This window comes from Muscardinus avellanarius (assembly GCF_963383645.1).
Source record: "Muscardinus avellanarius genome assembly, chromosome: 6".
NCBI lineage: Eukaryota > Metazoa > Chordata > Mammalia > Rodentia > Gliridae > Muscardinus > Muscardinus avellanarius.
Window position 1 is genome coordinate 50,346,892 of NC_137791.1, and position 21,304 is coordinate 50,368,195.

Below are 21,304 nucleotides of genomic sequence, written 5' to 3' on the forward strand. Positions count from 1 at the left end.
GCCACCGCCATCTTCCTTCCATATATATATATATATATATATATTGGTGGTACTGGGGTTCTTGGAAGCCCTTCTACCTCTGGGCTACACTCCCAGACCAATTTTATTTTTTTTAATTTGAAAACAGGGTCTCTTAAGCCAGTGCGGCTGGCTTTGAACCTACGGATCCTACTGTCTCCACCTCCCAAGCTCAGGGATTACAAGTGTGCGCCACCACACCCCACCCTCTTCAATATTTTTTTAATAAAAGAAAACAATATATGTCTTTTGCAGAAGTTGAGAGCCCAAGTGCTTAGCAGCAATGGGTTTTATCTCCCCACCGAGAGCGGAGACTCATGGCTTCACCATGGAGAACTGGATCTGCTGCTCCAAGCCCACCCCGGCCTCCAGCGCAGCGCTACACCCCTTGCCCTATATTTTATTCTTTATTTGAAACAGGGTCTCACTAAGTTGTGGAGGGCCTCACTAAGTAGCTGAGGCTGTCTGCAAATCACTATCCTCTGGTCTCAGCCTCCCAAAATCTGGGATTACAAGCATACCTCACCATGCCTGGCTAAAAGTCAAACATAATTTTAGATATGTGACATTTCTAGCATTTATAAATGGAAATCATAGTATGTTTAAAAATTTTATTGTAAGGTAGTTAATTGTTTCCAAAAATAGGTTGATAAAAATATAAAGCATTTTAATGAAAAACATAGGTTTCAGGAAGGTATATTAATTTGAGATAGATACAGAAAACTTTAAAAAATAGAATACTCTCAGAGTTACATGCAAATAAACACTAAATAAAAAGAAAGTTTTTGCACACATGATGTCACAAAAGTAAATATCTAGATTTGAGAAATCTAGACAGTGGGCTTATCACTTGAAAGGCAAATATATACTGTTTGTATTTTCATGGTTATTCTAAAGAAAGGAGAAATAATCTACTGAAGTCAGTGCCTTAAGCAGGTCCAGCAACTGCTATACAACATTTAACTTCCCTGTTCTTCTTTGTCTTTAATTTTAAAAATGAGAAGTAGCTGGTTCAGTGGCAAAGTGCACTGTGAAATGCAGGAATTCTCATAGAATTCTATTAGCCTATGATATTCTAACAGTGATTTGCCCATTTGAAGCAGGTATAATGCCAATAAATTGTGTCAATAACAAATTCCAAAATCCAGAGTCTTCCTTCTGCATTGGCAATCCAAATGCAAGCTTGCTTCCCCCAGAAAGCATAATGTCTGCAGATTTTTGAGTTTCAAACAATACAACCTGAAAGTGAGATCACAGGAAATGTGTTAGTGAATAATGGCTCATCAATTGAAATTTATAAGCTGGTATAAAGTCACCCCTATACATAAATCTTTCTAAGGCACAATCACCTTTAGCTTGAAAAATATACATGTTTATCCTTTCAAGAGGAGACAATGAAATATTTAAAGACTTCTATTTTCCAGACAAATGATTCCTTCAGGTCCCTAACAAGCCTGCTTTAGGTTTTATAAAAAATACAGCTAATATTTTACCTTCTTTAATGATCTTTCTTGAAACAGAAACCAAATTCCTTTTCAACCTGGAGTCGAGCAGGAAGCTGAAAAATAAAAAATGATACAGAACTAGCACTGCTCCATTTTAAAGTGGAACAAAGACTTATGACAGTCAGAACTGCCTTTCACAGCCACGAGAAAAACAACTTTGTAGAGGCAACTGGCAAGGCAGCTTCTGTCTTAAAAGGAAACAAGATCATTAAAAAGTTCAACTCTGCCAAAACACTTGAGTTCATACTTTATTATAATTTTGAGGGTGAACAGCCTGTGTACTAGGAATTATCCTTTTCATAGTATCCCAAATTTTGCTCTCAAAAGAAAAAAAACCCATGGCTTTGGAGTCCTTCAGATTTTGTAGAATCTTTGGTTGGCAAAGATATTCTCATAATTTCCTAGGCTTTGATACAACCCACTGTGCTGCCGCTTCCAAATGGATCCCAGGAGTCCATATTCTACGGCTCTGTAGTTCACTTGTGGGCCACAGGATGATCCAGAAACACAGATGCTTCAATCAGTTCTTAACGGCAAATAACTTATGATTACTCATACTTTATCTCAAACATAGAAGAGCTTAAAGGGTTACGAAAATCAGGAAAACTAAAATTGTTTCATTTTGAGAGTTTACCAAGGGCTTTAATTTTGGATTTTAGCAAGAAAATCAGCTGTACATGACCTTTGATAGCAGTGTAAATTTCCTACATGATGCAGCAGTTGAAAGTTGAAATAACACGAGTTTTATGAAGAAAAATTTGATCTTGTTTTTCAATTGCTGTGACACCAAGCAAGGACATTGCTTAGTGTTATTTTTACCTTATTGTTAGTAAGTTTTTAGTTAAATATACAATGTGAAGTAATACATATTTGTATCAACTATAGTTTGGGGCTATATTTTCCCTCTAAACTTTAAGTACTACACATTCTGGTTCAAACAGACTCATCATATTTCTATTGCTAAAACAGATGTATTCATAATTTCTCTAAGATTTATTTTGTCTCTACATGTTGAATGTACACGTTGAATTCAGCACATTTTAGCCTCAGTAATTTTTCATTTGAGTCCCCCTCCCCTTATCTTTTCAGATAGATAATTTTCTTAAATTATTTCTCATAGATTTTGCACACAAACACTAATCTAACCTATTTGGTTCATACTTGTTTTAAAGCACAAATAAAAATAGAAGAGAAGTCTTTCATATCATATTCCCTCATATTCTCTCTCTCTCTCTCCTCTCTCTCTCTCCCTCTCTCTCTCCCTCTCTCCTTTCTTTCCAGTACTGGGAGTTGAACTCAGGCCTTTTAAAGAGACTAGTTAAGTGCTCTTAAGTGCTCTACCACTGAGCTGCATCCCTGGCCCTCTTCCTTCATATTTTAAAAAAGTTAAGTACAACTTACCTTATTGCTGAAAGGATTATTATGCAACATATTTTCATTGTGGGCGGTGTTACCTAGAAATAAAAATTGTGTTACAATATCTTGTCATTCACACATATAATGGTTAATTTATTCAGCACTTCTAAAAAGAAGGAATTTATACCAAGTATAAAATACAGGTAAAGAGAAAAATTACTAAGCCAAAAATGAATATTGAAATGTACCCTTGGTGAATGTGCTTTTAATTTTTTCTGCTCATATGGATAGAGATGGGTAGGAGACAAAGGTATCACTTTAAAAACAATCTGTTTAACCTCTTTGAGATGCAACCTCCATTTGACAATTTATGTCTTCTTTTTCTTTTCATCATTCATGGGGCTTGGCCTGTGGCAAAACAAACTCTTGAATGAAAACTTACTCCTTCTTCTCACTACTGATCTACACTATTGCTCCTCCTGTCTTGACCACCGCCTTCTTACTGTTCACCCCAGCCACAAAGCTCAATTCTACTGCTGCTCCATCCCACAGACAGAGTTTTTGGTCCAGGCTGGAGACAGCCACTTCTGAATTATTCATCAGCTCCTTAGCTAGTCCTTAGCTCCTCTCTGCCCTCCAGGTACTTGGAACACATTTCTGCCGCCATCACATTCAAATTTCACTGGCTTCATCAATAAGGTCATGTAACTGCCTGCCTCCATTTTCATTAATCAGTATCAGTTACTATAGGAAATCCCATATACACTTCTTGCCTACATTTCACATATGAGGAAACTAAAGACCAGATTGCTTAGGCGACATGCCAAAGGTCACAAGTATAATTTATGAATGGCCAGGTCTGTCAGAGTTGAAGCACAGGCTTCTATTACAATGTTTCTAGCATTGCTATTGTAGAGTCACCCAACATTGATTTGGATGTCAAGTGGTTTTTCACATAAATATAAAATCTATGTAAATTTTTACACTGACCTGCCTAATCACATTGGGTTTGCCGTTAATACTGAAATTTAGTAAGATTTTGTTTCAAAAGATACAAAATAAAAGGGGCCAGAAGTATAGCTTGAAAATAGAATGACCTTCAATTCCCAATACCAAAAGCAGAAAATGGTTTATATGTAACTTTAAGTCTTAAGTCCTTCTATTCATACTGAGTGCTTACCGCTTGGATGGTGAACAATGGTGAGTTTATCTAGAAGACAAAAAGAATGCATTCTATTGAGTTTTGTTCAATATTAATATTTTATTTATTTGGCAACTTTGTGTCTTTGAGATGACTATAAATCTCAGTCTAAACTAAAAAACGCCCTTAAATCTATCTACCTCTGGTTACTAAGCATGAAACCATGTCTCTTATAATTATTTCTATCTTTTCTCTTCCAAGATTAGGATTTTAGGTGTCTTTGAAGGTGATAAAATCCTGCTACTTAGCCTTGATATCTCTTTAGTTTGAGCAACTTCATTCGTTTTTTAAAGTCAACACTATTCTGGAAAATATATAATTATATATATTCTTACATATATAATTTGAACATTTTTAAGTGTATAGGTTGATGACATTTGAAAAATCTATGATAGTCTGGATGGTCAACTTGAATGAATCATGAAACACCTAGGATTATGTGACTTTGGGATGTTGATGAGATGATTGGTTTATGTAATGGCAGATTGAAGGGGAAGTCCTGCCCTGAATGAAGGCAGCACGGTTCTGATAGGTGCACGACTTGGATAAAAGGAGAAGAAAGCCATGTGAAGGCACTTGTGATTCTTCCCAAAGAAAACACATCTGCTCTCCTCTCCATATCTCGAAGAGATATCGGCCCTTCACTCTTTGAACTGGACCTTCGCCATAGTTTCTCTGGAGAGTTTCCTGGCCTTTCCATTTTGAACTGGGACTTAATTCGTGGTTGCTTTGATTCAGAGACTCCAGCTGTTGGACTGTTGGACCAGCGGCAGGTTCCTCCAGATCTCCACATGCAGTTGAAAACTTTGGACTACACTGCTTTGTACTGTAAGCTGATTTGAAAAATACCCTTTTACCACATGTCTTTTCTGAGTTCTATTACAATAGTAAGGATTTTTTTAATACTTGAGTAGAATCTCATACTGTAAATATACCATAATTACCTATTTTTCTGTACAGCATCTGGATTATTTCCACTTTGGCTATTATGAGTAAAACTGCTGCATACTCTTTTGATGAGTCTTATGGGCGAACCTGTGCTGTCATGTGTATTGGAAAGTACCTAGGACTGGCGTGACGAGGCTGTATATTAAGCACATATTTGACTCTGCCAGGGTCATCATGCCAACTGTTGTCAGCAATGTATGAGACATAAACAATGTATGTTTAGTTCCACACCCTAAACTACACTTAGTTGTGTCTGACAATCTTAAAATTGTATTTATTATAATTGTTCATTAGAATCTCATTGTTGTTTATACTTTCTTTTTCTTGATAATGATATTGAGCATCTTTTCACATTTGTGTTTGCCCATTCTACCCTTCATTTTTTCCTTAGCTATAATTTCTTTCTCCACAATATAAAAGCTAGCTCATTATCTGTAGTACATTTACTTTTGAGCTCAACCCTAAAATATCCATAGAATAGGCCTGAGATTGTTAATATAGATGCTTATGGAGAAATAAACCCTCCTTAATTAGAGTAAAGTACAATTTTTATCTACTGTTCTTTTTACTTTTACTTCTGGAATAAACTGTTTTCTAAATTTATAATTTCCCCCCATTCCCTTTTAGTGTGGATATTTTATTTGTAATATCACTCAGCTAATTTATTTCTCCTTATATTCTATTTTTCTTCTTTTTCCTACCCCATCCGTGTTTACCAAATATATTAACTATTAACAGAGTTCTAAAAGTCAAAACTATATAAAAAGGTCATGTGCAGCTTGTTGGGCTTGCTTTTAGGTTTTGTTAGGGCATAGCTAGAATAGATACTACTTAAGTCATGGTCCTTACTCCTTCCATCTCTTGAGTGTCACAACAGAATGGTAGATATTTTAAAAATGTGTTCCTATTACTTCACTCTGGTAGGATAGGAACAAAGACATCCCAAGGAGGGCCTTTTCCCAGTTTTGCTCAACCTCTAGTGTCTTTTTTGCTTTCAATGCCCTAGAAGTTGCAACCTGATATGTCTTGAAAGGTCCTGCTCCCTACACAACGAGCTCACCTCCAGCCACAGACTTAGGAGACCCTCCCATGGGCCTGAGGCTACTCTTCTTACAAACAATCTAGCTGTCCTCAGCCAGGGGCTCTGCCTCTTCCTATCCACAGCACTTCCTGGCTTTGCTCAGACTATAGTTAGAAAATGTTCCTCTGGTGGAGAAATGAGCAATCATGAGAGCCACCTCGTGAGTTTTGCTAGTGTCTGGGATTCTAATCTTCATGTGCCTATTGCCTACTTCCTGAAATCAGTGGCTTCATAACTTTGGTCAGTGTGAGCATTTTGTCCAATGGAAATATGTGTGTGGTACTATTTATTCCATTGTGGCTGAAAGGAAACCTAATTGGTTCATGACAAAGATACCAATGACTAAGAATATTGATTTTGGATCAAACAGAAATGGACGGCAATTTTTAATCTATGTGTCCTTTAGCTTATTAGTTCCTCTAAATCTGTTTCTTATTTATAAATTGGGGTTAAAGCCTACTTAATAGTATTTTTGTAAGAGACAACAGCATATAGTACGTGTTCTATAAATATTAGCTATTACTACTGGTACTACCTAAATGTACCTTAGTGAAATTATTTGTAAGAGTTGCAAATTCTATAAATTATTAAAATTTTAATCTTATTTCACATTAGAAAAAAGGCTTCTGGAACTCACTTGTCTATAAATTAGTCTCATGTCTATGACCTTAATTATTTTAACAAATTCATTTCTCTTTTAGAAAAATATTTCTAAGGGACCTCAAAGGATTCTCTTTGGAAACACAGATAGCTCCATAAAATATGAGAAAAACAATGAATTTCCACCCGGTGAATTTCAGAATGAAGCACTTGCTAAAAGATATGCAGTATTATTGAAAATGGAAGAGATGGAAGCTTTCAAGCTTTTCTCGTGGTTGCTTTTTAATTATCTGCACAAGAGTAGACACTTGAGGGAAGAGTGGTCAGATAGTGACAACATACTTTATTTTCATCTTTGGAGTATGTTCATCTCTGGAGAATATTTGCCATTTTAGTAATGTTTGCTTTGTGTTAACATCAAGGGCTGCCCCTACCATTGGAGCAACTATTAGTTATTAGAATGGGAATGTGCATTGTCAAGATATATGTCAGCTCTAAGAAAAGTCAACCTGAGATTTATCATTATATACCTTCTTAAAAAAAAGTACGACTTTTCAATTACCTTATTTTTTATATAATGGCTAATAAAAAAGCCTAGAGCAGAATTATTTTATTTGTAACTATCAAATAAAAATAAATGAATGTTTATTGAGGGGCTATTGTAAGCCAGAAAGTAGAAATATTTAGATATTAACTCACAAAACAGCCCCGGATGTATGTGTACTTATTTCTTTTTTGTAGACAAGAACCTGATCTTCAGGTCAGATTGCTGGAAAGAAATAAGGTATAGATCTGAATTCAGGTCTGTTTGACTCCATAGTACCTACATTTTCTACTCTATTCTATCATTTTTTGAGGTAAATTGTACTTACCACAGAAATTTTCTTCTTCTGGTCTTTTCCCAATAATGCTATCTCGTAGCTGGCGTAGTTTTTCCTTAATGAGGACACAGGACGTAGAATTCAGAACCAGGATACAGACAGAAGTCAGGATTTTAAAATATTTCACAGCTCAAGATGAAAACATCATTATTGTCACCAATACCAACTGTTACTCCTCGGTCTTAATTTGCTACATAGAATGTCTCAATCCCATCCTTGTACTTTTTTATGTGTCATTTCACTTAAAACTTGACACTTTCATGAAGTGGATGTAAAATGTCCTTATCATGTTCTACATATGTGGAAACTGAGGTGAGAGAGGTGAAGTAACTTTCCCTGATCAGGCAGTTAGAAGTGATAGAGTTAGGACGGGAACCAGATCCTTGTGCCTTCCGGAGCTGTTTACTCCCCTTAAAATGTTCAGGTCTACATTGTGTGTTTGGTGTTCAAATGCAGAAGAGCTGCATGGTGATGGGCCGCTACTGACAGAGAGCATCTCCAAGATCTGTAAGGCACATGCTTGCCTAGTGTTGTTTTTTGCTTGGTTTTGATTCTGTTTTCTATTTTTTATTTTTATATTTTTGCAGTACCGGGGATGGAACCCAGTAGCATTCTATCTCCAAGCTACACCCCCGGCCCTAGCTATTATTCTGTATTTTGAAGCAGGGTCTCACTGATTTGCAAAGGGCCTTACTAAGTAGCTCCTACTTAGTAAGTAGATCTTCCTGTCTCAGCATCTCAAATGCTGGAATTACAAGTGTGCACCGCCCCACTCCTGGCATTGTTTTTTATTTTTTAAGGCGGGCACTTTAATTGAACTGGTCTTAAGTCAGTATAACATGCAAACCCTTGCTACCTGCACATCTCAGCCCAATCCCAGGGGACCCAAAGCTTTCCTACATCTCAAGTTGGGGGACAAAAAGAGGGGTCATTATGACTGACTATTCAAAGTAAAATAGTATTAAGGTGAAGATGAAAAAAGTTAGCATTATCTAATTTATTTATCTCCCCTTTGTGGACTCAAGAGAAGACTGGGTCATCCTTCTCAAGGAAGAGTAGGGCAGCTTTGGGGAGGATAAGGGGCTTCTCATGATAATGCATTTCACTATATTTGGAATGACTATTAAAAAATATACAAAGTCCTCAACCACACTGTAGAACTTTGGGGATTCAACCTACTGGTGTCACTTTTACCATTCCAGTTTTTAAATCCCAAGTCAAAAGTGCCAAGAACAAAAACAAAACAAAAAAATAAGCATACAAAGCCAAGCTAGTCTCAGCTCATTTTCTGAGCATTAGGTTTTGTCAAATAATAACCTGTCCAGGAGCATTTGTGTGGAGGATGGCAGGGAGGAGGAGCTGGAGCTGCAGTGGCCATCTCCTGCTGGAGGTCCAGAGAGACCTAGCACAGCTTCTCCTTGATATCACACACAATCTGCTGCTCAGCTATGGTGGTGAACTTGTACCGCACTAGATCAGAATCTAGTTTGTCAGGACCAGGCCAGCCAGGTGCAGACTCAGGATGGCATAGTGTGGGAAAGGCAACCCTCAGAGCTGTGTGCTATGTGGGTAGCCTGGTCACAGAATGTGATTAGGAGTGAGAAGAGTGAATGGCAAGGACTTCCCCTCTTCCACCAACTCATCTTCATGCCCCAGATTTTACTTGGGTCTTTATTTGGGAACTTGTCTACTATTAGAATGAAAAATAGGTAGACTATTAAGCTATTAGAATGAATAGTAGACAAGTTTGTGTCCTTTTCTTTGGGATAATTCTTACATCAGGAAAAAATATAACTTCACAGTTACTTCTGATAAATTCACCTTGTCTACAAATGGATACATTTGCAAGTCCAAGAAAACACTGAAAAGTATATGGGAGTGTGTGTGTGTGTGTGTGTGTGTGTGTGTGTGTGTGTGTAACAGAGAAAATCTTTTGTTAGTTTATTTTTTACTTTTGACTTTTGTCCTCATAAGGACTAACTGATTCCTCTAAATATTCAAATAGAGTAACTAAGATTTTTGGCTCTTATGGAAAGTTATCTTAGTGTCTGCTGGCCTACATTTACAGATTAAACAAAAATGTTTTGATCAAACTATATTCATTATCCCTATATATTAGATGAGTGAGATCAATCTCCATGGAGTGAGTATGGTTCACCTTAAACTCTTGCCCATGTAAGAATGGATGTTACTATGCAAACAAAATAGAAACAGTCAAGGGTTTAATGAGAAAAAAAGTGAAATCACTTCCAAGAAGCCAGATTACTTTCAACTGAATGTTTCTTAAAGGATTTAAGGAGGATGAAGTTCAGTTGACTTACTTCAACAAGACCCATATGTGTATCACTGCCAGAAAAATGATGAGTAGGGGTGTAGTGTACTTAGCACATTTTGCCCCATGTCGGGGTAAGAGGGGTGTGGTGGTAAAGATTGAGAAGTGGTGCTTTCCTTCTGAGCATGCTCAGGGAGCCATCCTAGGACAATGTGGCCAGGGCTATTGATCATTGGCTTGGTGAAACAACTGTATTTGCTCAGCATTACAAAATCTGGAGCACGTCCAGCCACCAGGCCACAGCCAGAACTGCCCTAGAAGCTGGATGGTTTCTGGCAAGGTGTGATCTTTGGTGTATCTGGCAAGTCCCTCGCCTACACTGTGTCTTACCTCTACACCACATTGTTTGAAACTTCATCATAGTGACTCATTTTCTTTTGTTTCAAAAGTGTTCTTCTAAGTATTGTATTTCACATAAAAATTACTTCTTGGGAAAGGTAGACTATTAAACTATTATTGCTTATACTTTGGCCTATATTAGCTTATTAAATGTGTTCAATGAAACCTGAATATTGGGTTCTAAGGAAATGAGGCTTTCTGTGGTGAGAAGACAAAACCATTAAAATCTTTTGTAAGTGGGAAGGCCTATGATATGCACAGTCTATGGCCCTGACACCCTTCATTTAGGGCTATATGTGGCATATTTTCTTTTTTATTATCATCACAGAACTACCTCCTCTAATGCTCTTTCAGAATATAAATTATATTTACAGAAGACAAGGTTATCTGAAGTTAGCATTCTTGGCATTTCTCTATAAACTCTGCCTGGAATATACATATTTTTGTTGTTGCTATTTGCTCAAATATTAAGGAGAAAGATGATAAAATGTGTAACTGATATGACTGTTGCTTGACCTGATTTCAATATTTTTCCTTTAATCTGGGTCTATATGAGATTCTTTTAAATGCAAGGCTCATGTTGGTGTAAACATTCTTCACCTTGATTTCAGCAATTATATCAGAAGAGCATTTGTTTACTAAGGACAGGTATTATAAGTGCATCATTAGGTATTGGATTAGGTGCTAGGATTGAGTTCATGTAAATGAACTGGTAAATGTGAAATTTGACTATTATTCTCAAGGTTTTAATTGATTATTTGAAGCATCTTTTTGGTGGCTAGTGAAAAACAGAAGAATAGTTACCTGTATTTCCTGTGAAGTCTAAAACATTTACAAAGAGTCAAGGAACTCCACAAATAATGAAATATTCCCAAAAGGGTCAGGGTCAGTATTACCTGCTGAATCATTTCCAGGTCATCTTACAACTACCTTCTCTAATCCTCTTTCAGAATATAAATTATATTTGTTATTTACAAATATATTATAATTTATTAATATGTTACCAATTGTAAATTATGAATATATTATTAATTTATAAATATATTACCTGCTGAATCATCTCCAGGCTACTCTGTTCCATCTTCCAGTGTTTAAATTTCTCGAGAGCTTCATCCACAGACATTTTCCCATTCTTGACTTTTTCTTGTAGGAGGATAAGCTCTTCCTGCCTAGTGGCCAAACAACCCCGTGCCATGGGAAAGGCTGGATTCTCTATCTGAGCTTTGTCTACAATACAAGGGGAGGGTTTTTAATGGGAAGTCAACATAAAGACAACTGTGAAAAACAATAAAAAATAAGCCATTGGAGTTTTTTGTTCTTAACTGTGTATGAGCAGTTACAGAATATGCCAGAAAAAAACTTTTAATGCTTTTTTTTTTCTAAGGATGGTGGTACCTGGCATCTAGGATTATAGTGAAAAGAATATGTCTCATCACAGAATCACATAAAGTCACAAGGAGAGAAAAAACAGTGGCAAAAGTTCCACACTGTGTTGTTTGAAGGATGTGCAGATTTCTTGTTCTTTCTATGAGGATTAAAAAATCATGTAGGTGGGAAATACAAGATGGTCAAATAAAGGTGCCCAGCACTGGCCTCCTCTTGAGAGAAGAGCAAAGCAGCTGGTGAATAGCTGCGTTTTGAGATGAAAGACCATGGGAGAATGCTGGAATTCAGCAAGGGAGAAGTGAAACCGTATAAGATTCATAGACCTGAGACTGCACAGAGAACGAGGATCAAGGAACACAGGGAACTGCAACCCTGGCTGAGCAGCTGGAGGGGAGACCTCCTTCCTTTTCCAGGAAAAACAATGAACTAGGGGATCCCAGCACCTCCTTCCCACCCAGTGCAGACACAGGCCATCCTAGACACTGGAAAGTCTCAAAGCTGTCACAGGTTTGCAGCCTCCTTAGGGGAGCAACCTGAAGTCTGTATACTAGCTCTGAATTAGAGAATAAACTCATATCAACATTGTAAAGGCTATCTACAACCAACCCACAGCCAACATCATACTGAACAGGGAGAAGCTGGAAGTGTTTCCTCTAATATCTAGAATAAGACAAAAATGTCCACTGACAACACTCTTATTCAACTGTCTCCATCAACATTCCCACTAATGTAACCCAAAACAACTAACCACACAACTTAAGAGGAAGGAAGATTTATTCAATTAAAGTGTTTGGAGTTTTGGGGGTTCAGCCCATGTGAGGAGGGGGCCTGAAGAGCTCGGAGCAGGGTGAAAATAGGCAGAGAAGTAGAGACAGCAAGGGCTATTCTCTGAGCATCAAAAAGATGGGAAGCAAGAGGGCCAACAATCCAGCAAGAGATTCAAGACAAAAGCACAGTACCCAAGACCACACTTCCAGGGACTCATCTTCACCAGCCACACCCCATCCAACCTAGGTTACCACCCAATAAATCCATTACAATGGATTTATACATTGCTGATATTACAACCCTCATGACTTAATTATATCAATTCCAAACAGTACTACATGAGCTCATCAGGGGACATTCTCTATCTAATCACAATATCAACATGGTAGTGGAACTCTTAGCCAGAGAAATTATGCACGGGAAAGAAACAAAAGACATTTAACCAGGAAGGTAGGAAGTTAAGTTATCCCTGCTTGCAGATAATATGATTCTACATACAGAAAAGCCTAAAGACTAGTAAAAGACTACTAGAATTGGTAAACTCATTAAAGTTCTAAGACACTAATCTGCATACAAAAATCAGTAGCATTTTCATACACAAATAACATGATTTCTAAGAAAGAAATCATGAAATCTATAAAATCACAGTAGCTATAAAATGAAATATCTAAGAATAAATTTAACTAAGGAAGTTAAGAACCTCTACAGTAAAAATTTACAAAACACTAATAAAAGAAATTAAAGAAAAAATTCCCAAAATGGAGACTTTCCTTTTCACAGATTAGAAGAATTAATATTGTGAATATTCCTACTCCCAGAACAAGAACAATCTACATATCCAGTGCAATTCCTACCAAAGTACCAATGACATTCCTCCCAAAACTAGAAGAAACAATCTTAAAATTATTTATGGAAACATAAAAGATTTCAAAGAGCCAAAGTAATCTGAGCAAAATCCAAAACAAAAAAAAAAAAAACAAAACTAAGGTGGAGTGTAGCCATATCACACTAGCTGACTTCAATATATACTACAAAGCTATAGTAATCAAAACAGACACACAGACCAATGGAACAGGATAAAATTCCCAGAAATAACCTCATATATTTACAGCCAACTGATTCTTGACAAAGGCACCAAACATATACATTGGAGAAAGGACAGCCTTTTCAATAAATGATTCTGGGAAAACCGGATGCTCACATGCAGAAGATTTAAACTTGACTCCTATATAAAAATAAATTAAAAATAAACTCCTGTACAAAAATAAACTCAGAATGGATCAAAGACCTGAATAAAAGACCTGGAAGTATGAAGTTAGTTGAATAAAACATAAGGGGAAATGCTTTAAGATTTTCCTTTAGGTAGTGGGTTTTTTTTTTTATAAGACTCCAAAAGCACAGGAAGCAAAAGAAAAACAGACAAATAGGATTATATCACCCGAGAAACTGCTGCACAGCAAAAGAAACAATCAACAAAGTGAAGAGACAACTTACAGTTGGAATTTTTTTCTTTTGCAAACTATTCATGAAATAACCAAGAGCCAGACTATATAAGGAGCTTTAAAAATTGTTCAGAATATGTAACACATATTTTTAGAAGCTGAGAAGTGTTGTTGGAGAATGTGTACCAAAACAGAGATAAAAGTAATACATTCTAGTGTTCTACAGAAGGGGGGGAACTACAGTTCACAATATTCCATTAGAGATTTTGCGACTAATTAAAAGAGAGAAACTTGAAGGCTTCAAACACAAAGCAATGATAAGGAGATAGAAATATTAATTACATTTGATTTTATTTGATTCATATATGTTATACATATACAGTAAAATATCACACCATACCCCATAAATTAGTTCAATAAAAATAAAAAATAATAAATCATACTGAAATACAATAAAATAGACGAGGAAGATAAGTTGCTTAGTCTAGTCCCTGCCACAAAGTAAACTAAATAAGTATTAATATTGTTGTTAATAACCACTTACTGAATAAACAATATCTTTGACTTTGGGGAGAGGGAATCTCAATTAAAATCTACATGTCAGGAAAGGCTAAGAATCATTTGAAACTTTATTTCAGAAAGATTTAAAATAAGTAATTTGATATTTTGTATTGAAATACTTCCTTTCCTTTTCAAAAGAGTTTAATTGAGAGCCTGATGGGCAGTATTTGTTCAGCACAGTGAGTCTGTAAGATGGCCAGGATAGCCGCTAATTCAACACTAGGGGGGGCTGAGCACCTCGGGAGCAGATGGGCGCAAGCTAGAGTGCCCGATGTCCAGCATGGTATTTGAGGTCCTATGTCTGCCTGCTGGCCTTTAGGGATGGTGTGTGTTCATCCGGTCACCCGATCCCTGCCACTCAGTAGCCACAGGATGAAAACACACTTGTGCTGCCCTGCCCAGAACTCATTTGGGTTTGTACCTTCTCATTTACTTATCTCATTAAGCCCAACATGCCTATTGTACTATCTCAGGAGAGGCAGGGTAACAGAGTAGCCGCCACAAGTCTTAACACACTGTCAAATCTAAACAGGCTCACAAAATCCAGATGGAGAGAAGACCTAGTCCTACCCACTGTATTTAGTAAGCTCTCCCAGGAGAAATCTGCTCATTAATGGGAGCCCTCCTTCAAGAAAGACATAGATAACTGAACTGAATCTAGTACCATGTAGACAATGATTTGGGAAACAGCGAGGATATTCAAGAGAGCATTCTAATTCTGTAGCAACATAGATCTGTTAACAGAATTTGTATTAGTTTTTTCAAAAGAAATATTTTAAGGATGTGATAGCAGATTTATTTATTTATTTTTTGAGCCCAGAGGCATTCTACCTCCAAGCTATACCCCAGCCCTTTTTATTTTTTGCTTTGAAACGGTCTTGCTGGGTTGCTGAAAGTCTCATGATGTTTGTGAGGCTGTCATTGAACCTCTGATCCTTCTGTCTCAGCCTCCCAAGTACTGGGATTACAGGCATGTGCCACCACACCTGGCTTGACATCAGGTTTTAAGTATTTGTAGGGGACTTGAGCATCACTGGGACTGTCCTGGAATGACCTGATCTTTAATGTCCCTCTCAGTTATTTTTATTTTGTTTTGTTTTGTGGTACTGAGAAGTGAACTCAGGGGCATTCTACCTCCAAGCTACACTCCTAGCCCTTATGATTTTTTTTTTTTGGGGGGGGGGGTCTTGCAAAATTATTGAGACTGGCTTTGAACCTGTGAGCCTTCTGTCTCAGGCTCCCAGGTCCTGGGATTACAGGCTCCCTCAGTTTTGAGAGTACTCTAAACAAGGAATTTTGAAGCATCGACATGGGAGAGCTTCTTTCTAAAAGATTTATTTGCACATAAAATGACTCCCTGCCCAATCATTTCAATTCCTGTTTCCATGTCTTTTTCCTTTATTTTTAATTTTTAAATTTTTTATATTTTTATGTGGGACTGTGGGTGGAATCCAGGGGCATTTGACCTCCGAGTTACACCCTCTGCCCTATTTTTTATTCTTTATTTTGAAACCAGGTCTCACTGAGTTGCAGAAGGCCTCACTAAGTAGCTGAGGCTGTCCGCGAACCACTATCTTTCGTCTTAGAGTCCCGAATTACGGGATTACAAGCGTGCGCCACCACGCCTGGCTGTCTTTTCCCTTTAGAAGTCCATATCCCTAGAACTAACCAGATATCACCAGATTCTCAGGCTACATCTTCTTTCAGAGATGACAGAGCCTGAACTCCCAGGGGAACTGGAGAAGCAGGAGTGGACCGGAGGGTGCAGTGCGTCAGCAGCGAAGAGCACCAATAGCAGTTGAGGTCTTGCTTTCTGATCCCATTTGAGAAGTGCAGTTCACAGGGCATGCTCCGTGTCACCGTGCAGGGATTTAGCAGCATCCCTCCACAGCTCAGCCTTCATGATGGCCCCCCTCAGTCATGTGGCCCAAGCATGAATCCATTTTTATCTCAATGACCCCATGCAGCTCAATAGTCTGCTTTTGCAAAGTTATTTCAGGAATTTCCCCCCCAGATCAAACCAATTTCAATTTTGCTTAACATACAGATTTATTAGCTGAGTTCCCAAACTACTGGATTGTTTTAATAACAGGCATTTTAATGATCTCTTCCTATTTCAATTTCTTGCTACTGAAATACAAATAAGGTGACTTTTTCTTTCTTTCTTTTTTTTAGGAGTGACATGTTTAGAAAAACCACGGTACAGAGGGAACAGAAAAAAAAAAGTTAAAAGTGACAAAAATATCAGATATCAAGTCTTCAATGTAAGCTGTTTAAAAATAAACTAATATTACATCCATCTGCTTTTGCTTTTTTATGCTAATGTCATTAAAGTATTTTGTTTTGATAAATTACTATTAGGCATGACAAGTTTCAAGAAAAGATGATCTAGACACTTTTGCTACTTTTCCTTTTAAGGAGAGACTAATTTAAATAAAATGCGCAGCTGGACTGGGTGGTAAAAGCTTGTAACCCCAGTACTTGGGAGACTGGGATAGGATCACAGGTTTGTGGCTAGCCCCAGCAACTTAGAGAATTGGAAGGTAAATAAACTAAGAGTTACAGAACAGGTTAGGAGATTAGGAGATGTGTGGATTATAGTTTTTTGTAAATTCCAAGGAAAGCCTCCATATCTTATTATCTTGAGGGCTACATATATTCTTTGCTATTTCATTTTAGTTTTAGGTTAAGATGCAAGTCCCCCTCCCCATACACACACTGGCCAGAACTAAAAATGGAAATGGTTATTACTCACTATTAAACTCTTCAGAAAGAAGTATTGTTAACACCTCTGTATTTTTTTTTTTTTTTTGCGGAACTAGTAAGCTAGTCATTTATTCCTCATCTTACTGAGAAATTATTCTTTCTTATTTTGTTTGAATTTTAAGCATAAATATTAGAATAATAATGACATGTCTTTTTCATTAACTAAGGTCGTTACATATTTTTCTTTTAACCTTGTAGACTATTTGCCTATAAGGTGAAGATAAATAATGGCTTTCATTCTGAGTTGTTGCAAGGGTTAGAGAAATGCTAGTGTGTAACATGGTGTCCCAGGCTTGGGCCACGACTGAAGTTGTTGAGATAGCTGTTGTATGGTCACCTAGAAGGACAATAAAATAGGTGACTATAAACATGGGTTCAGCGTAAAACAAATTGGGTTCAAATTTCGCCTCTAACACTTATTACCTCTGTAACCTTGGTTACAGGTAACCAATACATCTTTATAAAGGAACAATCTACCTCATAAGATAGCTGTGAGTTTTTAATGGGCCATCATTGCTTAGCACAATGCCATTTGTCTTCAATAAATGTCGTTCTGTGAGGATGTTTTAACTGATACACAGCTATGGTCATGACTGCTGTCCTTATACATTATCTTATTCTGCATCTGAAAATTAAAATTCTTATAAAAAGCTTCAGATTTAAATAGTTAAAAATGAATTGAAACTTTGTGTGTGTGTGTGTGTGTGTGTGTGTGTGTGTGTGTGTGTGTGTGTGTGTGTGTTTCTCATTATTTCCATGCTGAGATTTTGATGCTTTGGGGAAAAATATCTGGTAAACTGACTTAGTAAGTAAATAATTAACAGAAGTGTAATTCTCATATTCTGGAGTATTTTTTGAAGTTCTTATGTTACTTCTTTGTTTTCTTGTGTTTTCTTGAATCCTTTTATGAACGAGAACACCTCTATAAAAATCTTGGTCTAGCAAGACATTTTTTTTTTTTTTTGTCCTTTGGATCTATTTCTTGTGTTTAGGTCAAATTTTATTGTCCATCTTGGGACTTTGATAGGGGGCAGTTTACAACTCAAGATCCCAGAGTTTAACAGGTTTGGATATAGTATAGCACTGCTTTGCCACATGGGATTTCTAGGCACTCTGTACTTAAGTCCCTGCATAAGTTGTTAACAGAACTCTGCTCCATTATACCACCCCTCCATCACGGAGCTTTACTTGGGGGTTTCTGGACTGTCAAAGTGTGGTGTATAGAAACCCCAGAGATGGGGGCGGAACACTTCGAAAAGTCAGCATGTGTGTAGTGAAGAGGTGGTCACAGTCAGTGGGTGAGGGAGGGTAGAGAATCTTCTGTTCTCTTTTAGGGACACAGGACTGCTTTATTTCATAGGCAGTAGGGGTAGACTACTGATTTCCTTTTTTTTTTTTTTTTTTTGTCCCAGTCACTATTTTTCAGCCTTACTAGAGTTAATTTCAGATTCTGGCAAGTCTATTTTCAATTTCTGTTTTCCCTATTATTAAGAATTATATCTTTCATATGCTTTGCCTTCTTTTTTGAGAGAAGCCACACTCCGGGTTGTTAATACATCACCATTTTAGGCAAGAACTCAGCTATTACACAAATTTTTCCAGGTATGACTTTAACCAAAAATATAAAAGAGCCAAAAAAACTTTTGCAAGCAATATGACAAATGGAAATCTAAGTTATACTGGAAAAGGGAGCTTAGGCCATTATTCTTTTATGGAGTACAAATGACCACATTTTGACAATTTTCCCTTTTTTCTATTTAATATATCCAGCACTGGCAAAAACAGCCTGATGAAAGTACCTCTGAGATCAGTTCTCTCTCTTTGCCACATAAGAGTAATACCTTCACGTTTCCCCAGGTCTCCTTCTTATAGACAATTTTATTATTTAACATTTTTCAAACTGCTGCAGGACTGAGCACTTAGAGGACACATGAAAAATGTTTCCTGACTCCATCTTTCCCGTGGGCATGCACCGCCCTCAGAACCACCAGCCACACTGGCCTAGCAGACTGCAGAGCAGGATTGGTGGGCAGGAACTGTGTGCGGCATTAGCCACTTTAGAAAAGTCTTCATTATCACGAATAAATATTCTGTTTAATTTTTTGTCTTGAAAACATGACTCTTGATATGCTCTTTCCCCCCCTTTAGATATAATTTTGAAAATGTATCTCAATGATAAGAAAACAACATAGAGGCTGGGAGCAGTGCCACATACCTGCAATTGCAGTTCTTGGGAAGCTGAGGCAGGAGGGTTGCAATTTCGAGGCCAGCCTCAGCAACTGAGCAAGACATTAACTAAAAAAAAAAAAAAAAAAAAAAAAAAAAAAAATCCAGGGTGTGGTGGGTATGCTTGTAATCCCAGCATTTGGATTTGGGAGGCTGAGACATAGGAGAACAGGAGGATCGTGGTTCACAGACAGCCTCAGCTGCTTAGTGAGGCCCTTTGCAACTCAGTGAGACCCTGTTTCGAAACAAAAATAAAAAATAGGGCTGGGGGTGTAGCTCAGAGGTAGAATGCTCCTGGGTTCCATCCTCACTATTACAAAAAACAAAGGGAAAAGGAAGGTTGAAATATAGCTCAGATGTAGAATGCCCCCTACTATTCAATTCCTAGTAACACACTCATCTACACAGTAATAACAATACTAATAACAATAATAATAATAATAATAATAAAAACATGAAAAGAATGATGGCAAAAGTCAGTTGGGGGAGAAATTTGAATTTTTACATGAGACAGGTTCTTAAGCAGTAGAAAAAATTAAATTATTATTATTATTATATTATTATTATTATTATTATTATTATTATTATTATTTTGGTAGTACTGAGGATGGAACCCAGGGGCCTTCTACCTCCAGGCTACACTCCCAGACCCATTTTATATTTTATTTGGAAACAGGGTCTCTTAAGCCAGATGAGGCTGGCTTTGAACCTGCGCGATCCTCCTGTCTCAGCCTCCCAAGCGCTGGGGTTACAAGGGTGCACCACCACGCCCGGCTAAAAAAATTAAATTATTTTTAAAATATAATTCAAAGCCAAAATTGACCATAACTTAGCCCTTGGAAACATAGTTTCTTTCAGTGGGGTTTGGGTTTTTGAACGTTGGTTTTGAGAATACTACTGAACACACATTTCACTCAACTACTTTTATTCTGTGTTAAAGGTAGGGCTGAGGCAACCAAGTTTTAAGAGCTCTACTAAGAATTCTGGTGCTCCTGGAGTGTAGGGCGAGTGGACTAGGCGGTTTGTTAGGGTGGATGTGTACTTCCTGTCCATTTGCCCTCATCCTCAAAGAAGTAGCCCGCCCCTGAGCCTGACAGCAGCACCTATGATGAGGTGCAAAATCCTACTGCGGGGCTGAGGGGGCCACGCACATGATGCACGGCCACGGGGAGGCAGCTCACTCTGAATGCTTGGTCTTCATCAGTTGCTATGCATCCTACCTCCTGTAAGACTGACTATGTTAGTAAGGGGCTGATCTTGTCTTGGATTGAAATGGACCCTTTACACAATTCAGAAGGAAGCGTGAACAATCTCAGCCCTAGACTATCGTGTGATCTTGCGAGGTAGGGGAGAGAAGCCAAGTACTTCCATGTCCATGAAGAAGCAGCCCTTATGTTTCTCAAGTTCTCCTTGAACTTAATCGTGTTCACCTAGCAGCCTTCTGTTACTATTTGTATTTTACACAAACTTTATTATTTCGCTAAGGTCAAATGAATGCAAGCATTCTAGTCACTGGGAAGGAATCCTCACTTATTACACGTTTAATAGCTTGGAAGTGGGGTTATAAAACAGTCCTCTTGAGCTTGGTTAATATAACTCAAATTTCAAAACCCTGGTCACCTCTTGACACACTGAGAGAATCCAGTCCTCTGCTTTGTGACACTGAAGCATGCACCTTCTATGGCCCTGGAAAGTACAGTATTGGGAAGGGGAGTGGAGGTGCACTGACAGCATATTTCATCTCCGACAGCACTCTCTGGCATTTTCTAATTTCAAAACCAACTTGGGAAAACTGATTTTAAAACTGTATTTTGGTGGAAAATTTTATCTGTGATCTGCAGTCCTTAGCACTTTTCCTTACATTTTTTCAAGATGTAAGAACTGAGCTGAAAAA

The 21,304-nt window shown here is 37.5% G+C and overlaps 1 protein-coding gene across 1 annotated transcript in view; it reads right to left on the reverse strand.

Moving 5' to 3' along the window:
• Positions 1 to 1,516: 1,516 nt before the first annotated feature.
• The window catches only part of BANK1 (B cell scaffold protein with ankyrin repeats 1), a gene marked incomplete at both ends in the record, with an annotated part of 320,108 nt that continues 300,320 nt past the window's right edge, over positions 1,517 to 21,304 (reverse strand). Inside the window, 5 exons of the mRNA XM_080697739.1 lie at positions 1,517 to 1,576; positions 2,925 to 2,977; positions 4,060 to 4,089; positions 7,582 to 7,645; positions 11,310 to 11,488. Of these exons, the coding sequence (XP_080553865.1) occupies positions 1,517 to 1,576; positions 2,925 to 2,977; positions 4,060 to 4,089; positions 7,582 to 7,645; positions 11,310 to 11,488 (386 nt within the window). The remainder of the gene's footprint in view (positions 1,577 to 2,924; positions 2,978 to 4,059; positions 4,090 to 7,581; positions 7,646 to 11,309; positions 11,489 to 21,304) is intronic.